This window comes from Muntiacus reevesi, chromosome 7 (genome assembly GCF_963930625.1).
Source record: "Muntiacus reevesi chromosome 7, mMunRee1.1, whole genome shotgun sequence".
Classification (NCBI taxonomy): domain Eukaryota; kingdom Metazoa; phylum Chordata; class Mammalia; order Artiodactyla; family Cervidae; genus Muntiacus; species Muntiacus reevesi.
The window spans coordinates 83653291-83667221 of NC_089255.1; the positions used below are offsets into that span (position 1 = coordinate 83653291).

A 13931-nucleotide genomic window follows, 5' to 3' on the forward strand; every position below is an offset into this window, starting at 1 on the left:
GTTTGGGGCAAGTTGCTTAAATCTTCCAAGTCACATTTTAATGTTCATATCAAAAAAATTAGACATACTAGTCAAAGGATTGCTTTAATGGTTGAGTTAAATGTAATGTTATACATGAAACACTTAGCATGGGAGCTGACACTTAATAAGCTCTCAGTGTTTGAACAAGACGCCCCCCTCTCTTGATTAATATCCCATTGATCCTGTGTTTTACTGAAGCCCTATAGCTGATGTTTAACCTGTGTCTCTTTCATCAGGTTTGCCACCGTGCGGTATGACCAAGGAGCCAAGAACATCCGGAACCAGTTCATGCACCTGACCAATTACAGTGTGAACAAGAAGAGTGGGGACTATGTCAGGTGCTGGCTGCGCCCGAGCTGGGAGCCGGGGGGCAGCCTTCGAGGCGGCTGCCAGAGGAGTGCAGAGTTGCCCACTGCACTGGAGGGAAACTCTGCCTTTACACCGCGTAACTTAGCGCAGAGCGGTCAGAGCCATCGCGTGTAGCTGCAAGGCTCACCTGCTGTGGCTTTTTACTGATCGCCCAGCCACAGTGTCCCCTTTCTCCACCAAAACAAGCTTGCCTTCCCAAGTTTCGTCTTCCTCATTGTTAAGTTCCCTCACTTGACTTAGGGGTGGGAATTTTCTAGGCGTATGGAACGTTTTAGAAGCCAAGAAGTTAGGTCATTTCAGCACTTGGTGAAATGTATCAAAAGCTTCAAAAATCCTGTGCCCTTTGACCCAGCAATTCTCTTTCTAGGAACTTAACCTTAAGAAACAGCAAAGCGTATGCACACAGGTTCAGAGACAAGAATATTCATCCTGTACATTGTCAGGGGAAGAAGCAGGCTACTATACAGTGCACACGATTTCACTTCTTTTTGAGTGAATTCATAGGATAACTAAAGCTGATTTTTTTCCCCCCTTGAGGGAGTGTGGGGTAGAGAAGAAAACTAGAAGGATAGATTTTAAAATGTGAATAGTCCTTAACTACAATGGATGGGATTATGGGTGGAGGATATCTGTCTTCTTCTCTGTGCTTTTATGTATTTCCTAAGTTTTTCTAAAACTTTTTTATGATCAGGGGAAAAATGTTAGGAATAAATTAAATAAGAAAAGAAATGAGGCCATCTCAGAAAAAGACTCAGTGGAACAGAGTACCAGCCCAGCTGTGTGGAAATATTCTTTCTGCTCTGTTTTCTTTCATCCTGATAATTTTGCCAGAAAGTGGAAAAATAAAAAAGAAACCCAAACAGTTACTTTCTACTGAGACTAAAAATAGGTCCCTAGAAGGTCCAAGGAAAGAGAGAAAGGAATCTGGAAGTGATGGCATAGTTGCCAGAGCTGTATAGATTTCATTGAGTATCCTATGAGAGGTGTTTGGAATTGGTGGAAGGAACAGTATCCTGGACTTTGGAAGATGGGCAAAGATGCAGCTGATAGGTTGAGGGCTGGTGGTGGGGAATAATGGGGCTGCTGTAAAATACAGGTGTCAGATTGCAAAACCCTTCCAGCAGTCTGGGAATGTACCCCTTTTGTGGCTGTAGCAGTGGTGTACTTCATTGCTTCAGTTGTCGCCCTGGAGAGTTCTCCCTTGGGTGATAGCTCAAAAGGTATCGAAAAAAAGCCATGCCTACCACTTGACAGAACGGAGCTTGCTTCAGATGCCAACACAGTTCTGTTCAGGGTTAGCTCATTAAAATGCTACACAAGATTAGCTCACTAGCCCAAGAAACTCAGTTCTGGTCTGAAAATGGCATTAGAGGTTGTTTTGTGGGCACATGTGACATTTACCTCAAAGACTGGGTTAGTATCCCAAACCATTTCAGTCTGTTAATGCATTGTGATCATTCTTAAATTTGTTCACATTCACAAATTTGTTCTACTCATTCATGATGCATCATGTTTCGTTAAGGAGGATTTTGCCTTCTTTTCCCCTACCTCCTTCATTAAGGTGAGCTGTTAATATATGCATTTTCATTTTGATAGAAGAAATTGGTACAAAGGCAAATATGACAAAAAGGATCAAGAAAAAAATGGGTGAATGGAAGTCAGCAAAGGGAAGATTTTTCTAAAGACTTACAAGGAAAAAATGCTATTTGAAAAATCTTGTTTCTAGAGGCAAGCCTAGTTGCCTGTGTGACCTTGATCCATGAATCTGTTTTAGCTGTGATGACCCGGAAGTGGAGGATTATGGGAACAAGTGGAGCATGAGCGCTATGCTTCGGTATCTGAAACAGGAAGGCAGAGACACCACCGGTGAGTGCCAGCCCTTTCTCCTTCCTGCCTTCTCTTCTTGTGTAACTTCACTGCTGTCTCTTACCAGGAGTCTTTCTCTCTAATTCTGAAAGCGTTGCTGAGATGTCTAATAGGATCATTGTTCTTGGTGCTAATTTTTCCTGCCCTTTACAAGACAGAGAACAACAGGCTTACTTATCATGGCTCCCCAAATCCCTTTTCTTGTTTCTAGTTTGGAAGACAACTTTTTCCTTAGTCTTTAGTGAATTTGTCCTTTTTGAATATCAAACTACTCACTAAACTACTGTCAGCTTTTTATATTAATATAACAAATTGTCTTATCTCTGTATTGGCCCTGAGTTCAAATTTTCCCGAGGCAAGTCTCTCTCATTCATGTTGTTGAATTAGAGAACGGACAGGGTCAAGTTTGAGCACAAGGGCTCTGAATCAAAGTGGACGCTGTCAGTGAGCCTTGAGCAGAGTGAGAGGCAGGTGCCTGCAGGCCTGATTCGGTCCACAGAGGAAAGGGTGGGCGGAGAGTCAGAAGGGGGAAGGCTCCTTTTCCAGCCTGGGCCTGCGTCTTGTCATTGGAGGCCACTGGAGGACATCCCCCAGCACCTCCATTCTTGCCTGCGTCGCTCTGTTCCCACACGTGCCTTGTCCTGGAGCACCAGTCACATGCCACGTGGAGACTTCTTTGAACGACCACGTGTGCTTTTATAATTACACTGTGTCCTGGAGTCCAGTCCTAATGCATGCATTATAGTGCTTCTATTTTTTTCCCCTTTGTAGCACTGATGGCCCATGTAGAGGACCTCATCATTAAGACTATAATCTCCGCTGAACTAGCTATTGCCACAGCCTGTAAAACCTTTGTTCCTCATCGGAGCAGTTGTTTTGGTAAGGAGACTCAAGAAGCTTAACATATTTTGTGAAAAGGGGCTCGGGAAGTTGGGGTGGGATCCTGGGGTAGAGAGGCTTAGTCATTCTACAGGAGTCAAAGGTATGTGGTAGACTTTTCTTTCTTTTCTAAACTCACGTAGCATACGAAGAGGCCAGTGGTGAGCTTAGTTGGAGGTCCCCTGAGGACTAACTAGCTTTCTGTGTGGGAAGCAGGGATTGGAATTAAAAAGTGTGGGTCTCTTTGTCAGAGTGCAATCAGAAAAAGTCTGCAACGGACTGTACAGGAATCCAGCTCTAACAAATATATTCCAGAGCTCTTTGGCAGCCAGACTGGGAACTGTTCCAAGAAGCTCTGGCTGGTACCAGTATGTACTTTCTCCCATTTTCCAGTGACTCCTCCTCTTTGTTTTAGTCTTCTTTCTAGTGAGCTCCCCCCCTCCCCACCCTTTCTCTCTTCCCTTTCTCCTCCTCCACCCCTCCCCTCCCACCGTTAATGCCCTGATTGCACAGAGAAGGAGCAGCAAGCAGTTCACAGCTACCAGACCGGGGAGCCTGTTGCCTACTGACCCGCTAGCTGTGGCTGCGGCACTGTGGGTGCCTGCACCCATTTGCTCTCTGTGCGGCTGTGACTCCTTAGGGCTGGTACCAGTATCTGTGCAGTCACACCGACTTTCAGCAGGTGGCAGGCTGGGTTAATGAAACACAGTAGGATCACTGATGGAGCGGATAGTTAAAGGAATACAGTGGTAAGACTATGAGAGTCCCAGCTTGCTCCAGAGGCAGGATTCCAGGGAACTTAAAGAACGTGGGTTTTAGAGCCTGGCAGACTTAGTTTGAGACCCATCTACACCCCTTCTGATTTTCAGCACGTTACTCTCATCCTACTTCCTCGACTGTAAAACGGCAGTAATGAGAATACCTACCTTTTGAGAGTACCCTGAGACCAAATGAGATGACGTGTGCAAAGCACTTGGCATGTGTCGGCCCTTAATTTGTACTCTATAAAAATTTTTTTTGTTATTTTTATAATTAGGCATTATAATTCTTGATCTCTTTAATTATATAGGAAAAGAAGAGGTTATGATGTCTGTGTATCTCTTTTAGAATGCAAATATGTTCATGTCTCCTAAAATCCTTTAGCGGCTCCCTAGACCTAACTTACGAATAGAAGCTTGGTAGGGCTTTGAAGTCTCTAAGGCTCTGACTCCAGCCGACTTTTCTGGAGTATCGTTTCCCCACTTACACCTCAGAAGCCAGGGGTGTCCCCGAGGACTCCGTGCCCTTGGGCCTCTGCGTAAGTGCCGCTGTCCGGCTAGAAGACGCCCTGTTGCGCCTCCCCGCTCATGCTGCTCTGTACTTGTTCCCCTGTGTCCTCTTCCTGTCAGTAGCCACCGAGCTTGTCTTCTTAGTAGTCTCCCTGTCTCCCCTTCCCCTCCGTCTCTGCTTCTGCTGAACCAAATCTTTTACCATTTCCCTGGCCTTTGCGGCTCCTTTCCTCACGCTCTGCCTTTGCACCTGCTTTTATCCTGTGCCTGAAATATCTTTCTCCTGTTACTTTACCTGAAAGATGACTGACTTCATTCAAGATGAAGTCAAGTATCGCTTCTTTGGTGATGCTTTCCCCAAGTCTTCCCACCACAGTGAGCCTCGTGACCCCAGTCCGTTCAGTCTGCAGCAGCCCCTTCAGGCCCGTTTACGTGTCTGTCTCCCACACTGGAAGCTCCCTGAAGACGGCAACAACATCTCCCTTGCTTTTGCTCCTTCTGTGCACAGTAGCGTTTTTTTTGCTTTTGGAGGATGTCTGGAAAATGTTTGTTGAATGAATGATTGGTTCTTGCTTCAGTTGCCTTGTGGTGGCCCGATGGTAGGCTTCCCAGTGGATCTGGTGTGGTCAGGGCTTAGAGCTCTTAGAATTATTGCAGACTTTTTGAGGAGGGGGCATGGGAAAAATAATTCCAACTGCAAAAACCTTATTAGATTAAAAAAATAAGTGTTTCTTTCCATATCTATGTGACTTTTCTATGAGAATAAATTTCTAATAGCTCTTAGTGTGAAAATCTTTGTTCTAGAAATCATCAAAAGCCCTTCTGAATGTTTTCTATTTTATTTCATTACCTGATTGCCTTTTGGAAGCTTAAGAATTTCTTGATTTTAATGGCATTAGAAGTTCTGATGAGAAATGAACAGTGACTTTCTCTGATTCAGTGAAATACCCTGTAAGACTATTTCATCAGCCATGGGTCTCCTTCCTGGCTCCCTGCTTGTGTTCAGTTTTAATAAACTGAGTGCATCTGGAGTTTTTTAAACTGTTGACTATCTTCTTGGCTTTTGTGGTTCTAATTCCACTTCCTGTCAGCCCTGGGATTTTGTGTGCCTTATTAACCTCCCCCCCATCAGAAATGATTTTGTATACGTGTGTGTATTTGTGTGAATCTCTTTGCCTCCCACTGGTTCCCAGCCTCCCCTGGGGTTTAAGTTACAAGGAATAATCTGGGTTTTTTTTTTTCTCTTCTCTTTTTCATTTGTTTTAGAGTAAACAGGAATTGAGAGCTTCCCAGAAGAATTTGGCTTGAACAGGGCATTGGTGTTTTAGAGGAAGCCAATAGTCGGGTGATGGGGTTCACGGTATTCTTTTGGTTGTTGTTTCTGCCCTTCCACATTATGTGATTCCTTGCCAGGAGCACTCCATTAGTATCTACGTGTCTCTGGCCTATGATTTTTTCCCCACCCTACCACTTGTAGTGTCCGGCAATGTTTCCAGGTGCCTTCAATATTCCCATTCCTTTGTTTACTTACGCAGTTAACTTTTCTCAGTTCCTGCTGTGTTCAAGGTGTAGATGATAAGGTGGTGGTTTAATCAAACCAATTTTTACATGGAACAATATACACAACCAAATTTTACATGGGACAGTATACACAAATATCTGCATTGTGTTAATAGCATTTAAATGTAGGAACCTTAACAAGCTATCAGAAACTTAGCCACTTGGTGCCTTTTAATAAATATGTACATCTGGAAAGGGCCTCAAGGAATTAGTCTGAATAAAGAAATTGGGGCCCTGACAAGTTAAGACCCTTCCCCCTAGAGCTAGTGAATTGGAGAACTCAAATGAAAGAGACTCAGCTTAAGAGAAAAGGGGTCAGAAGAGGAGTTTTGGCAATCAAATCATCTTGGTCATAGGACTCATGGTCAATAGGATTCTTGATGCCTCTCCCAATAAAACAGACTTTTGACAGTCTTAATATTTACTGCATTTAAGATTTTGAAAATGTGGTACCATGTGAAATATATGCTTAAACAGCAACCCTTTAAATATGCTTAGGAAATTGGCAATGTGAGATAACTGGCTATGAGAACAGCTTTTTTTTTTTGAGCAGCTGGAGAAAAGCAGCCAAAAACAACAGGATGTTAGCTATCCTTTAAAGATGCTGCCGCTGACAGTGGTTTCATCTCGTGTGTGAGGATGACTTAAGTAACAAGCTGTGACCCCGGTCCTCTCCGGCCTGAGAGTGTATGAACCAGCTGTCCTGCCACTTGTAGAATTGATCAGACTGGCCTCATTTAGGTCAGAAACTGGCGATTTCATTGTTCAGGACGAACTGTGCTCAATATAAGGACTTCCCTCATAGCTCATTTGGTCAAGAATCTGCCTGCAGTGCAGGAGACCCAAGTTCAGTTCCTGAGTGGGGAAGATCCTGTGGAGAAGGAAATGGCAACCCACTCCAGTATTCTCGCCTGGAGAGTCCCATGGACAGAGGAACCTGGCGGGCTACAGTCCATGGTGTCACAAGAGTTGGACACGACTTAGCCACCAAACCACCACCACCATGTTCAATATACCCTATTTTGTGGAATGTATGCTGGTTTGGCCTTTTATTGATATTGTTTAAGACTATTTTACTGGGTAATTATGCTGACATTCTTTTTTTTTTTTCTTTACCAAAATTTAATTATTTTTGACTGCTCTGGGTCTTCATTGCTGCTCAGGCTTTCTCCAGTTGCAGAGAGTGGGGGCTGCTCTCTAGGTGCAGTGCATGGCTTCTTATTGCACTGGCTTCTCTTGTTGCTGAGCATGGGCTGTAGGTGGGCGGGCTCAGTAGTTGTGGCTCACAGACTTAAGTTACTCTGTGGCATGTGTGATCTTCCCGGACCAGGGATTGAACCCGTGTCCCCTGCATTGCATACAGATTTTTAACCACCGGACCACCAGGGAAACCCCTAAACTGACATTTTTAAAGTAGGGCTGTTCATAAATATTTGTTGAAGGATTGACAGTGGGCGGCATACATTTTATAATGTATACTACTTGACCAATATAAAAAGTAGTGAAAATCATTAAACAGTTCACTTTTTGAGATAGCATTCTTTTCTGGCTAATCAAATGCTTCTGTTTAGATGGGAAGGGAAGTTTACTGTAGAAGGGACTTAGAAGCAAGTACCTACTGTTTGTCAGGCACACTTCATTGGCTATTTCCTTTAGTCCTCATAACAGTTTTGTTGGTATTTATTACTCATGTTTTATAGACAAGGAAAAAAGATTCAGAGAGGTTAAATAATTTGTCCCAGGTCATGCTGTTAATAAATGGCAAAGCCAAGTTTGAAAGCCAGGTCTCTCTGGCTCACTCTCCACCCACATAAATACAACTCCTGGTGCGTCCAGCCATTTTTGGCATGCCCCATATCCTGGATTCTCTCTCTGCTCTCCTGTAACTAGATCTCAGGAAAAATGATATCATCCTTTTTAGCAGATCAGGCCTAAAAAAGGCCTCTTTGTGTTCTAATCAACAGTACGTGTGTACGTGTGTGCGTGCTCAGTCGTGTCCAGCTGTTTGCAACCCCGTGGACTGTTGCCTTCCAGGCTCCTTTGTCCATGGAATTTTCCAGGCAAGAATACTGGAATGGATTGCCATTTCCTACTCCAGGGGATCTTCCCCACCCAGGGATCAAACCCGCATCTCTTGCATCTCCTACATTGGCAGGCAGATTCTTTACCACTGCACCACTTTCTAGATATTCCCTTCAAGTCCACCTTTACACATGGTAGCCAGATACCATGTCGATTTATTGGACTAGTTAACAAATTGGCTCTGGGCTTTTTCTTTTATTTAGTTCATTTTTCTGTGGGATTTTCATCTGTGGTTTTTTTTTTCCCCCAAATTTTCCTTCTGGACCCCAGATAGAGTATTCCTTCTTAGATTTTCAATTCCAATCCAAAGCCAAAGTGAAAAGAATTTCCTTTATACAATAGCATTTGACTGACAGCGCGCACTGGCTAATGTCAGCACTTTCCAGTTTCAAGGATTACAGCTTCAGCTGAGACTTTTTTCCTGGGGAGCGTTAGTAGGTTGATTTCCAGAACTGATGGTATGACATGTTTAGTAATCTCTTAGGACTTGGATGCACTGTTATTTTCTCTGTCAAATCTTTTTTTTCTCCTCCCATTCTAGGTTGCCTTTTGTTAAGTTTCTCCTTAATATGTAAAAATCTTTCATTAGAATTTCTCCTATTTTCTTTGTAATTGGTGACTTTATTATGAGTATTAAGTCTTCTGGTTAGGGTTATTTTTAGGAAGTAGCTGCAAATTATTTTGTCTTTCTCAAAAATTGTAGTGTTTTACATTAAAAAATATTTTTCTTCTTCTTCTTTTTTTTTAATCAGTCTTTCTTGCTTGCTTCCTGTGTACTTTGTATAGTACAGGCTGTTTGGTATAGAGCAGTGAACAAGACATGACTTCTGCCCTCAAGTGGTGGAGAGAAGCAGTTGTGAAATGACACATTTCAGGACAAGCAGTAGAGTGACTCAGGTGTCCTTGGAAAATACAAGGGGTTACCAGCTCTGTGCCTCAGGGAGCCAGAGAAAGCCATTCCTAGCAGAGGGAGTATCACATGCAAAAGGCAGTGTCTTGACAGGAAGTGGCATGTTTTGAAATGAAAAGTTCAGTGTGGCTAGCTGTAGCCTAAGTTGGATTAGGTGGTGAGAGGCAAGGTTACAGAGGTAGTTTAGGGCCCCTTGGGGAAGCACTGTGCTCAGTCAGCAGTCGTGTCCCGCTCTTTGCGACCCCGTGGACTATAGCCCTCCAGGCTCTTCTGTCCATGGCATTATCCTGGCAGGAATACTGGAGTGGGTTGCCATTTCCTGCTCCTTATAAAGCACTGGCATGTATAAATTCATCCTATAGACAATAGACAGCCATGGAGTTTTTTGAGCAGTGGAAAAACAGGATTACTATTTTTCCTTTAACTTTTATCATGACCTGACCCAAAGCTTTGTGTGACAGAATTTTAGCAGAGGGACTACTGAGTAACACTGCTGTGTTGTATGTTCAGTTGCTTTAGTCGTGTCTGACTCTGTGACCCCATGGACTGTAGCTTGCCAGGCTCCTCTGTCCGTGGGATTCTCCAGGCGAGAATTCTCGACTGGGTTGCCATGCCCTCCTCCAGGCGATCTTCCCAATGCAGGGATTGAACCAGTGTCTCCTGGATCCTCCTGCATTGCAGATGGATTCTTTACTGCTGAACCGCCTGGAAAGCCCCACGAAGTGACTGAAGTCCTCCAGGAGCCAGCCTGACATTAGAGTCTTGCTGGGCCGATTCACTGCCTGTCTCTCCATCTGACTGTGAGATTTGTGTCTTAGAACATAATTCTCATGGCCACGTGGAGAATGGACTACAATAGGGAGAGACTAGTGCTAGGGGAATGATTTGGTGGTAGGAGGAACACAGTGACAATATACTCTTAGTCACGTGACCCAGCACTCCCATTCCTAGGTATCTACCCAAGAAAAATGAAACCATATGTTCATGCAAATAGCTTTACATGAATGTGCATAGCAGTTTTATTTATAATCACCAAAAACTGGAAGCAGCCCAGATGTCTATCAGCCGTTGAATAGATAAACAAATTGTGGTCTATAAAATGGAATACTACTGAGCAGTAAAAGGAATGAATTACACTACTGACATGTGTGATGACACAGATAAATCTCACATGCACAGTGCTAAGTGAAAGAAGCCACTCTCAGAAGGCTACATACTTTGTGATTCCATTTATTTGACTTTTGGAAAAGGCAGAAGTCAGCTCATGATTGCCAGTGAACCGGGAGGGCAGATTGACTGCAAAGGGACAGAGGGAGCGTTTGTGATAGAATTGTTCTGCGTGTTGGTGATGGCGGGTAACCATACATTTGTCAAAACTCATCAAACTGTGATGCAAAAGGGTGAACTTTATTGTGTGTAAATTACACCTCAGTAAACCTGTCTTCAAATAAGAAATAATGATAAATGGCTGAACCTCAAAAGCATACTAAATGAGAGAAGTCAGACTCAAAAGAGTGTATTCTATATGCATTCATTTATATGAAACTCTAGAATAGGCAAAACTGATCCCTGGTGTAAGAAATAAGAATAATAGTTTCTGGTGGTGTGGTGACAGGGAGCAGGATATTTACCAGGAAGGGGCGTGAGGGATCTTTCTGGGGTGATGGAAGTGTTCTGTGTGTGTTGATACAAGTGTGGGTTTTATGGATGTATCAAGACTCATCAAATAGCACACTGAAGATCTGTCCCTTTCATTAAATATGTAAATTTTACCTCAAAGGGGAATATAGAAAATAGACTAAAGAGAAACAGAGAAAGAGATATGATAATGTGTTGCATTTGGCAGGTGGTGAAGAGTGTCTCTAGTACAGGCAACTAGTGTGTGGGGTTTTCCAAGATGAAGAGCAGTGGGAAGCCAAACAAAGTTTTGGGAGAAGATACCGAGCTCTGTTTTGTTGAGCATCGAGTATCTCTGGGATATCCTCGTGAAGTTATCTGGATGGCATTTGGATTCATGGATTTGGTGTCCAGGAGACACTGGAGTAAAGACAGAGATTTGAATGTCATCATCATCATATTAATTGCAGCTATGAGAATACATGAGAGCATCCAAGAAGAGCAGTAGAATTGAGAAGGGGAGAGACCTGAGGATGCTACCCTGAGCAAACAAGCCTACCAGTGACTACCAGTGGCAGAAGAGAAGGGATGAAAGAAAGAGAGAAAGGAGGAGGACAGTCAGACGAGAGCAGTGTCCTGGAACCAAGGAAGAGGAAAGTTCCAATAAGTAAGGGGCGGTCAGCAGTTTTCACATGCTTGGGCTTAAAGCAACAAGGCGGTCTTTGGGATCATAGTGAGAATAGTCAGTTATTAAAGAATGGCAGCAGCAGCAAATTGCTCTGGGCAGGAGAGTCAGCAAGCATTAAGAAAGTGAGTGTGGCTAAGTGTAGATTGCTTTCTAAGAAACTGCTGGAAAGAAATGGGGGATAAGGGTGCTAATGTAAAATGTGACCTGGAGTCAGGCTTCTTCTTACCATGCACCAGTCAGATTTGCAGGTTTGTTTTGTTTTAGCTGGGGCTGAAGGAACTATATCTCACCAAGGCAAATTTCCTTGGGGAAACGGTTGAGCAAAGTGGTAGCAACAGTCCTTTGAAGATACTTGTTTTTCGGTTACAATGGAGACAATGCAGAGGAACAAAGAAAGTTAGCTCTCAGAACTGGAGAAGCCTGGCTTGCCTGCACCTTTTAATGACAGGAACACTGGTGTATGTCACCATGGGTAACTGAATTTTTGAAATTGTAGACACTGCTGCTAAAACATACATCAAAAGTGAGTAAGTTTCATATTCTCAGTGCAACTTATTGATGCTTTTTACCTTTTAAAATCTGTAATATCCAGAGAAAAGACTAAGCCTAAGTTAAAAGATTTGCTATAAGGACTCTCTTGGCCTGCCAAGGAACCAAATGATTTTGATTAAGCTAAGTTGATCGTTGTAAGAGATAAGCTTGATACAAGTGCTCTCTTTGTTACCCTAGTCCTCTCCTCCGGTTCCAGCCTCTCAGGTGACCTGGGCTTTGCAGTGTACCTCGATGCTGTCACACATCTGTATATCTGTGTGTCCAGATGTTGGTTAGGTTCAAAGTTGATTTTAAGATCATTTAGCAACTGGTGGGTTTTATTTACCTGAGCTGGTGATGGACAGGGAAACCTGGCGTGCTTCAGTCCATGGGGTCACAGAGAGTCAGACAGACTGAGAAACCGAACTGAACTGAACTGAACTGATAAAGGGTGTTGTTTCTCTTTGGGTTTTTTTCTCTTTTCTTTTCTCTGATTTTCTACATTACCGGTTTCTCAGCGTTTCAACTGAGAGTCTTGGAATTTGCCTCTGAATCTGAGAGAGAGTTAAGTAAATATGTCGGCTGCTCATTGTGAGGTGTTTAAATAACGGGTCTTACTGCTTGTATTTCTGATTTCAGTTTGTGTTCATTTGTGGCTGATTCTGCAAATCTGATCAATATGTGCACCAGTCATTATTCTCATCCTGTTCCTTATGCTATTATTATTAATAATATTATTACCAGTTTATGAAATAGTTGAATCCTGTGCTTCAGTTTTCAAAAACTGAGGAGAATGTTTTCCTTGAATCAGACTCCTGTTGTATTTTTCTGTGCTTGTGTAATGTTAACATGGATTTGCAGTTTTTGTGGTTAGGTTTTTCCTCTTAAATGTCTTTACTAGTGCTATATCACAGAAAGATTTTCCTCAAATTAAAGGGGGAATATTCTATGGAATGATTGAACATTGGGTAAAATATTCAGAAGGATGTACTGGCCATAAAAGCTATGAATATGCTGCCAAAAAAAAAAAAAAAGATAGGTAAAGGAGCTTTCTTTTCTTTTTTGTTTGTTTTTTTATTTTAATTTTTTGCTTTCTTTTCTTTACACCTTTAAAGTTTTGATAGTATATGATTTTTGTGTAGTTACATGAGGGTGAATCCGGTCTCAGACTCTCTTATAGTTTGTGATTATTTTTGTAATTTAAATGGAATCCTAAATAAGTACTATGGAAAACAACTCCCTCCTGAGAACTTTTCCTGAGAGAGAATTTTAAAATGTATATCTACCTGAATCTATGTTGCATAAGTAGGAATTCTGTTTATAGGTTAACTGAGCATACAGATATTGACAAATGGTGATTGATAAAGAGGATAAAGGAAGCCAGAGCATGCTAATAAATATGAGGGAGAGAGGTGATCTTCTCAGGCTCCACAGGGAACAAAGGACAATGTGGTGAGGGGGGCCCGGGTCCCTAGATTCCCGTTGCCCCACGCTTCCATGTTCCAGAAGGGAGTCTTTGGCATCATCTTTTTAGAAACTCCCATTTGTTCTTCTATATGTTTGAGAGGATTGAGAAATGGAGAAGTAGTTCTTATTGAAGTAAAGAAATTTGCCTCAAAATGAATTTCTGGAAAATACCTGGTTGTATTCCGTGGGTGTGAGCTGTGTGGCCTGTGACCTCGGTCAGACTGTCAGGAAACTAGTCTTTTCTCTTGGAGAGAAGGTGTGTGCAAACAATTTATTTCAGGGACACAGAGTGGGATGTTTGAGAATGAGTGGGACTTCTGAAAGTCTGATGCGTTCGATGTGTGTATACTGAGGAGGACTCTGGAGAGGGTCTCGTTAATGATGATAATAAGAGTAAAGGTTGCCAGCTAAGGTTCCAAGTTAGCCTCTCACCCCTGCATTCCGGGACAAGAGCCAGCTCCTGGTTCTGGCTTTGTAACAGTTGGGGACTTAAGGGACAAGAATTAGCAAAGGAAATTTGATCCTTGGCTCCTTCCCTTGTGACACATCGTAGTCACTTGGCTGCCAATGACTCCCTCCTTTCTCTTCTGTCTTTCTACGGTGGGCCAGTATATTTTATTTTCTATATTCAAAGGGGAATTGAAACCTTAGAGGGGTAAGAACAAATAGGTTT

General features: G+C 42.8%; 1 protein-coding gene across 11 annotated transcripts in view; it reads left to right on the plus strand.

The window, feature by feature from the left end:
• TTLL5 (tubulin tyrosine ligase like 5) overlaps positions 1–13931 on the plus strand; it is a 404612-nt gene that overhangs the window by 145673 nt on the left and 245008 nt on the right. For all 11 annotated transcript variants that reach the window (XM_065940163.1, XM_065940162.1, XM_065940173.1 and 8 more), the window contains 3 exons: positions 258–359; positions 2165–2256; positions 3028–3135. In XM_065940163.1, coding sequence (XP_065796235.1) covers positions 258–359; positions 2165–2256; positions 3028–3135 — 302 coding nt within the window. The remainder of the gene's footprint in view (positions 1–257; positions 360–2164; positions 2257–3027; positions 3136–13931) is intronic.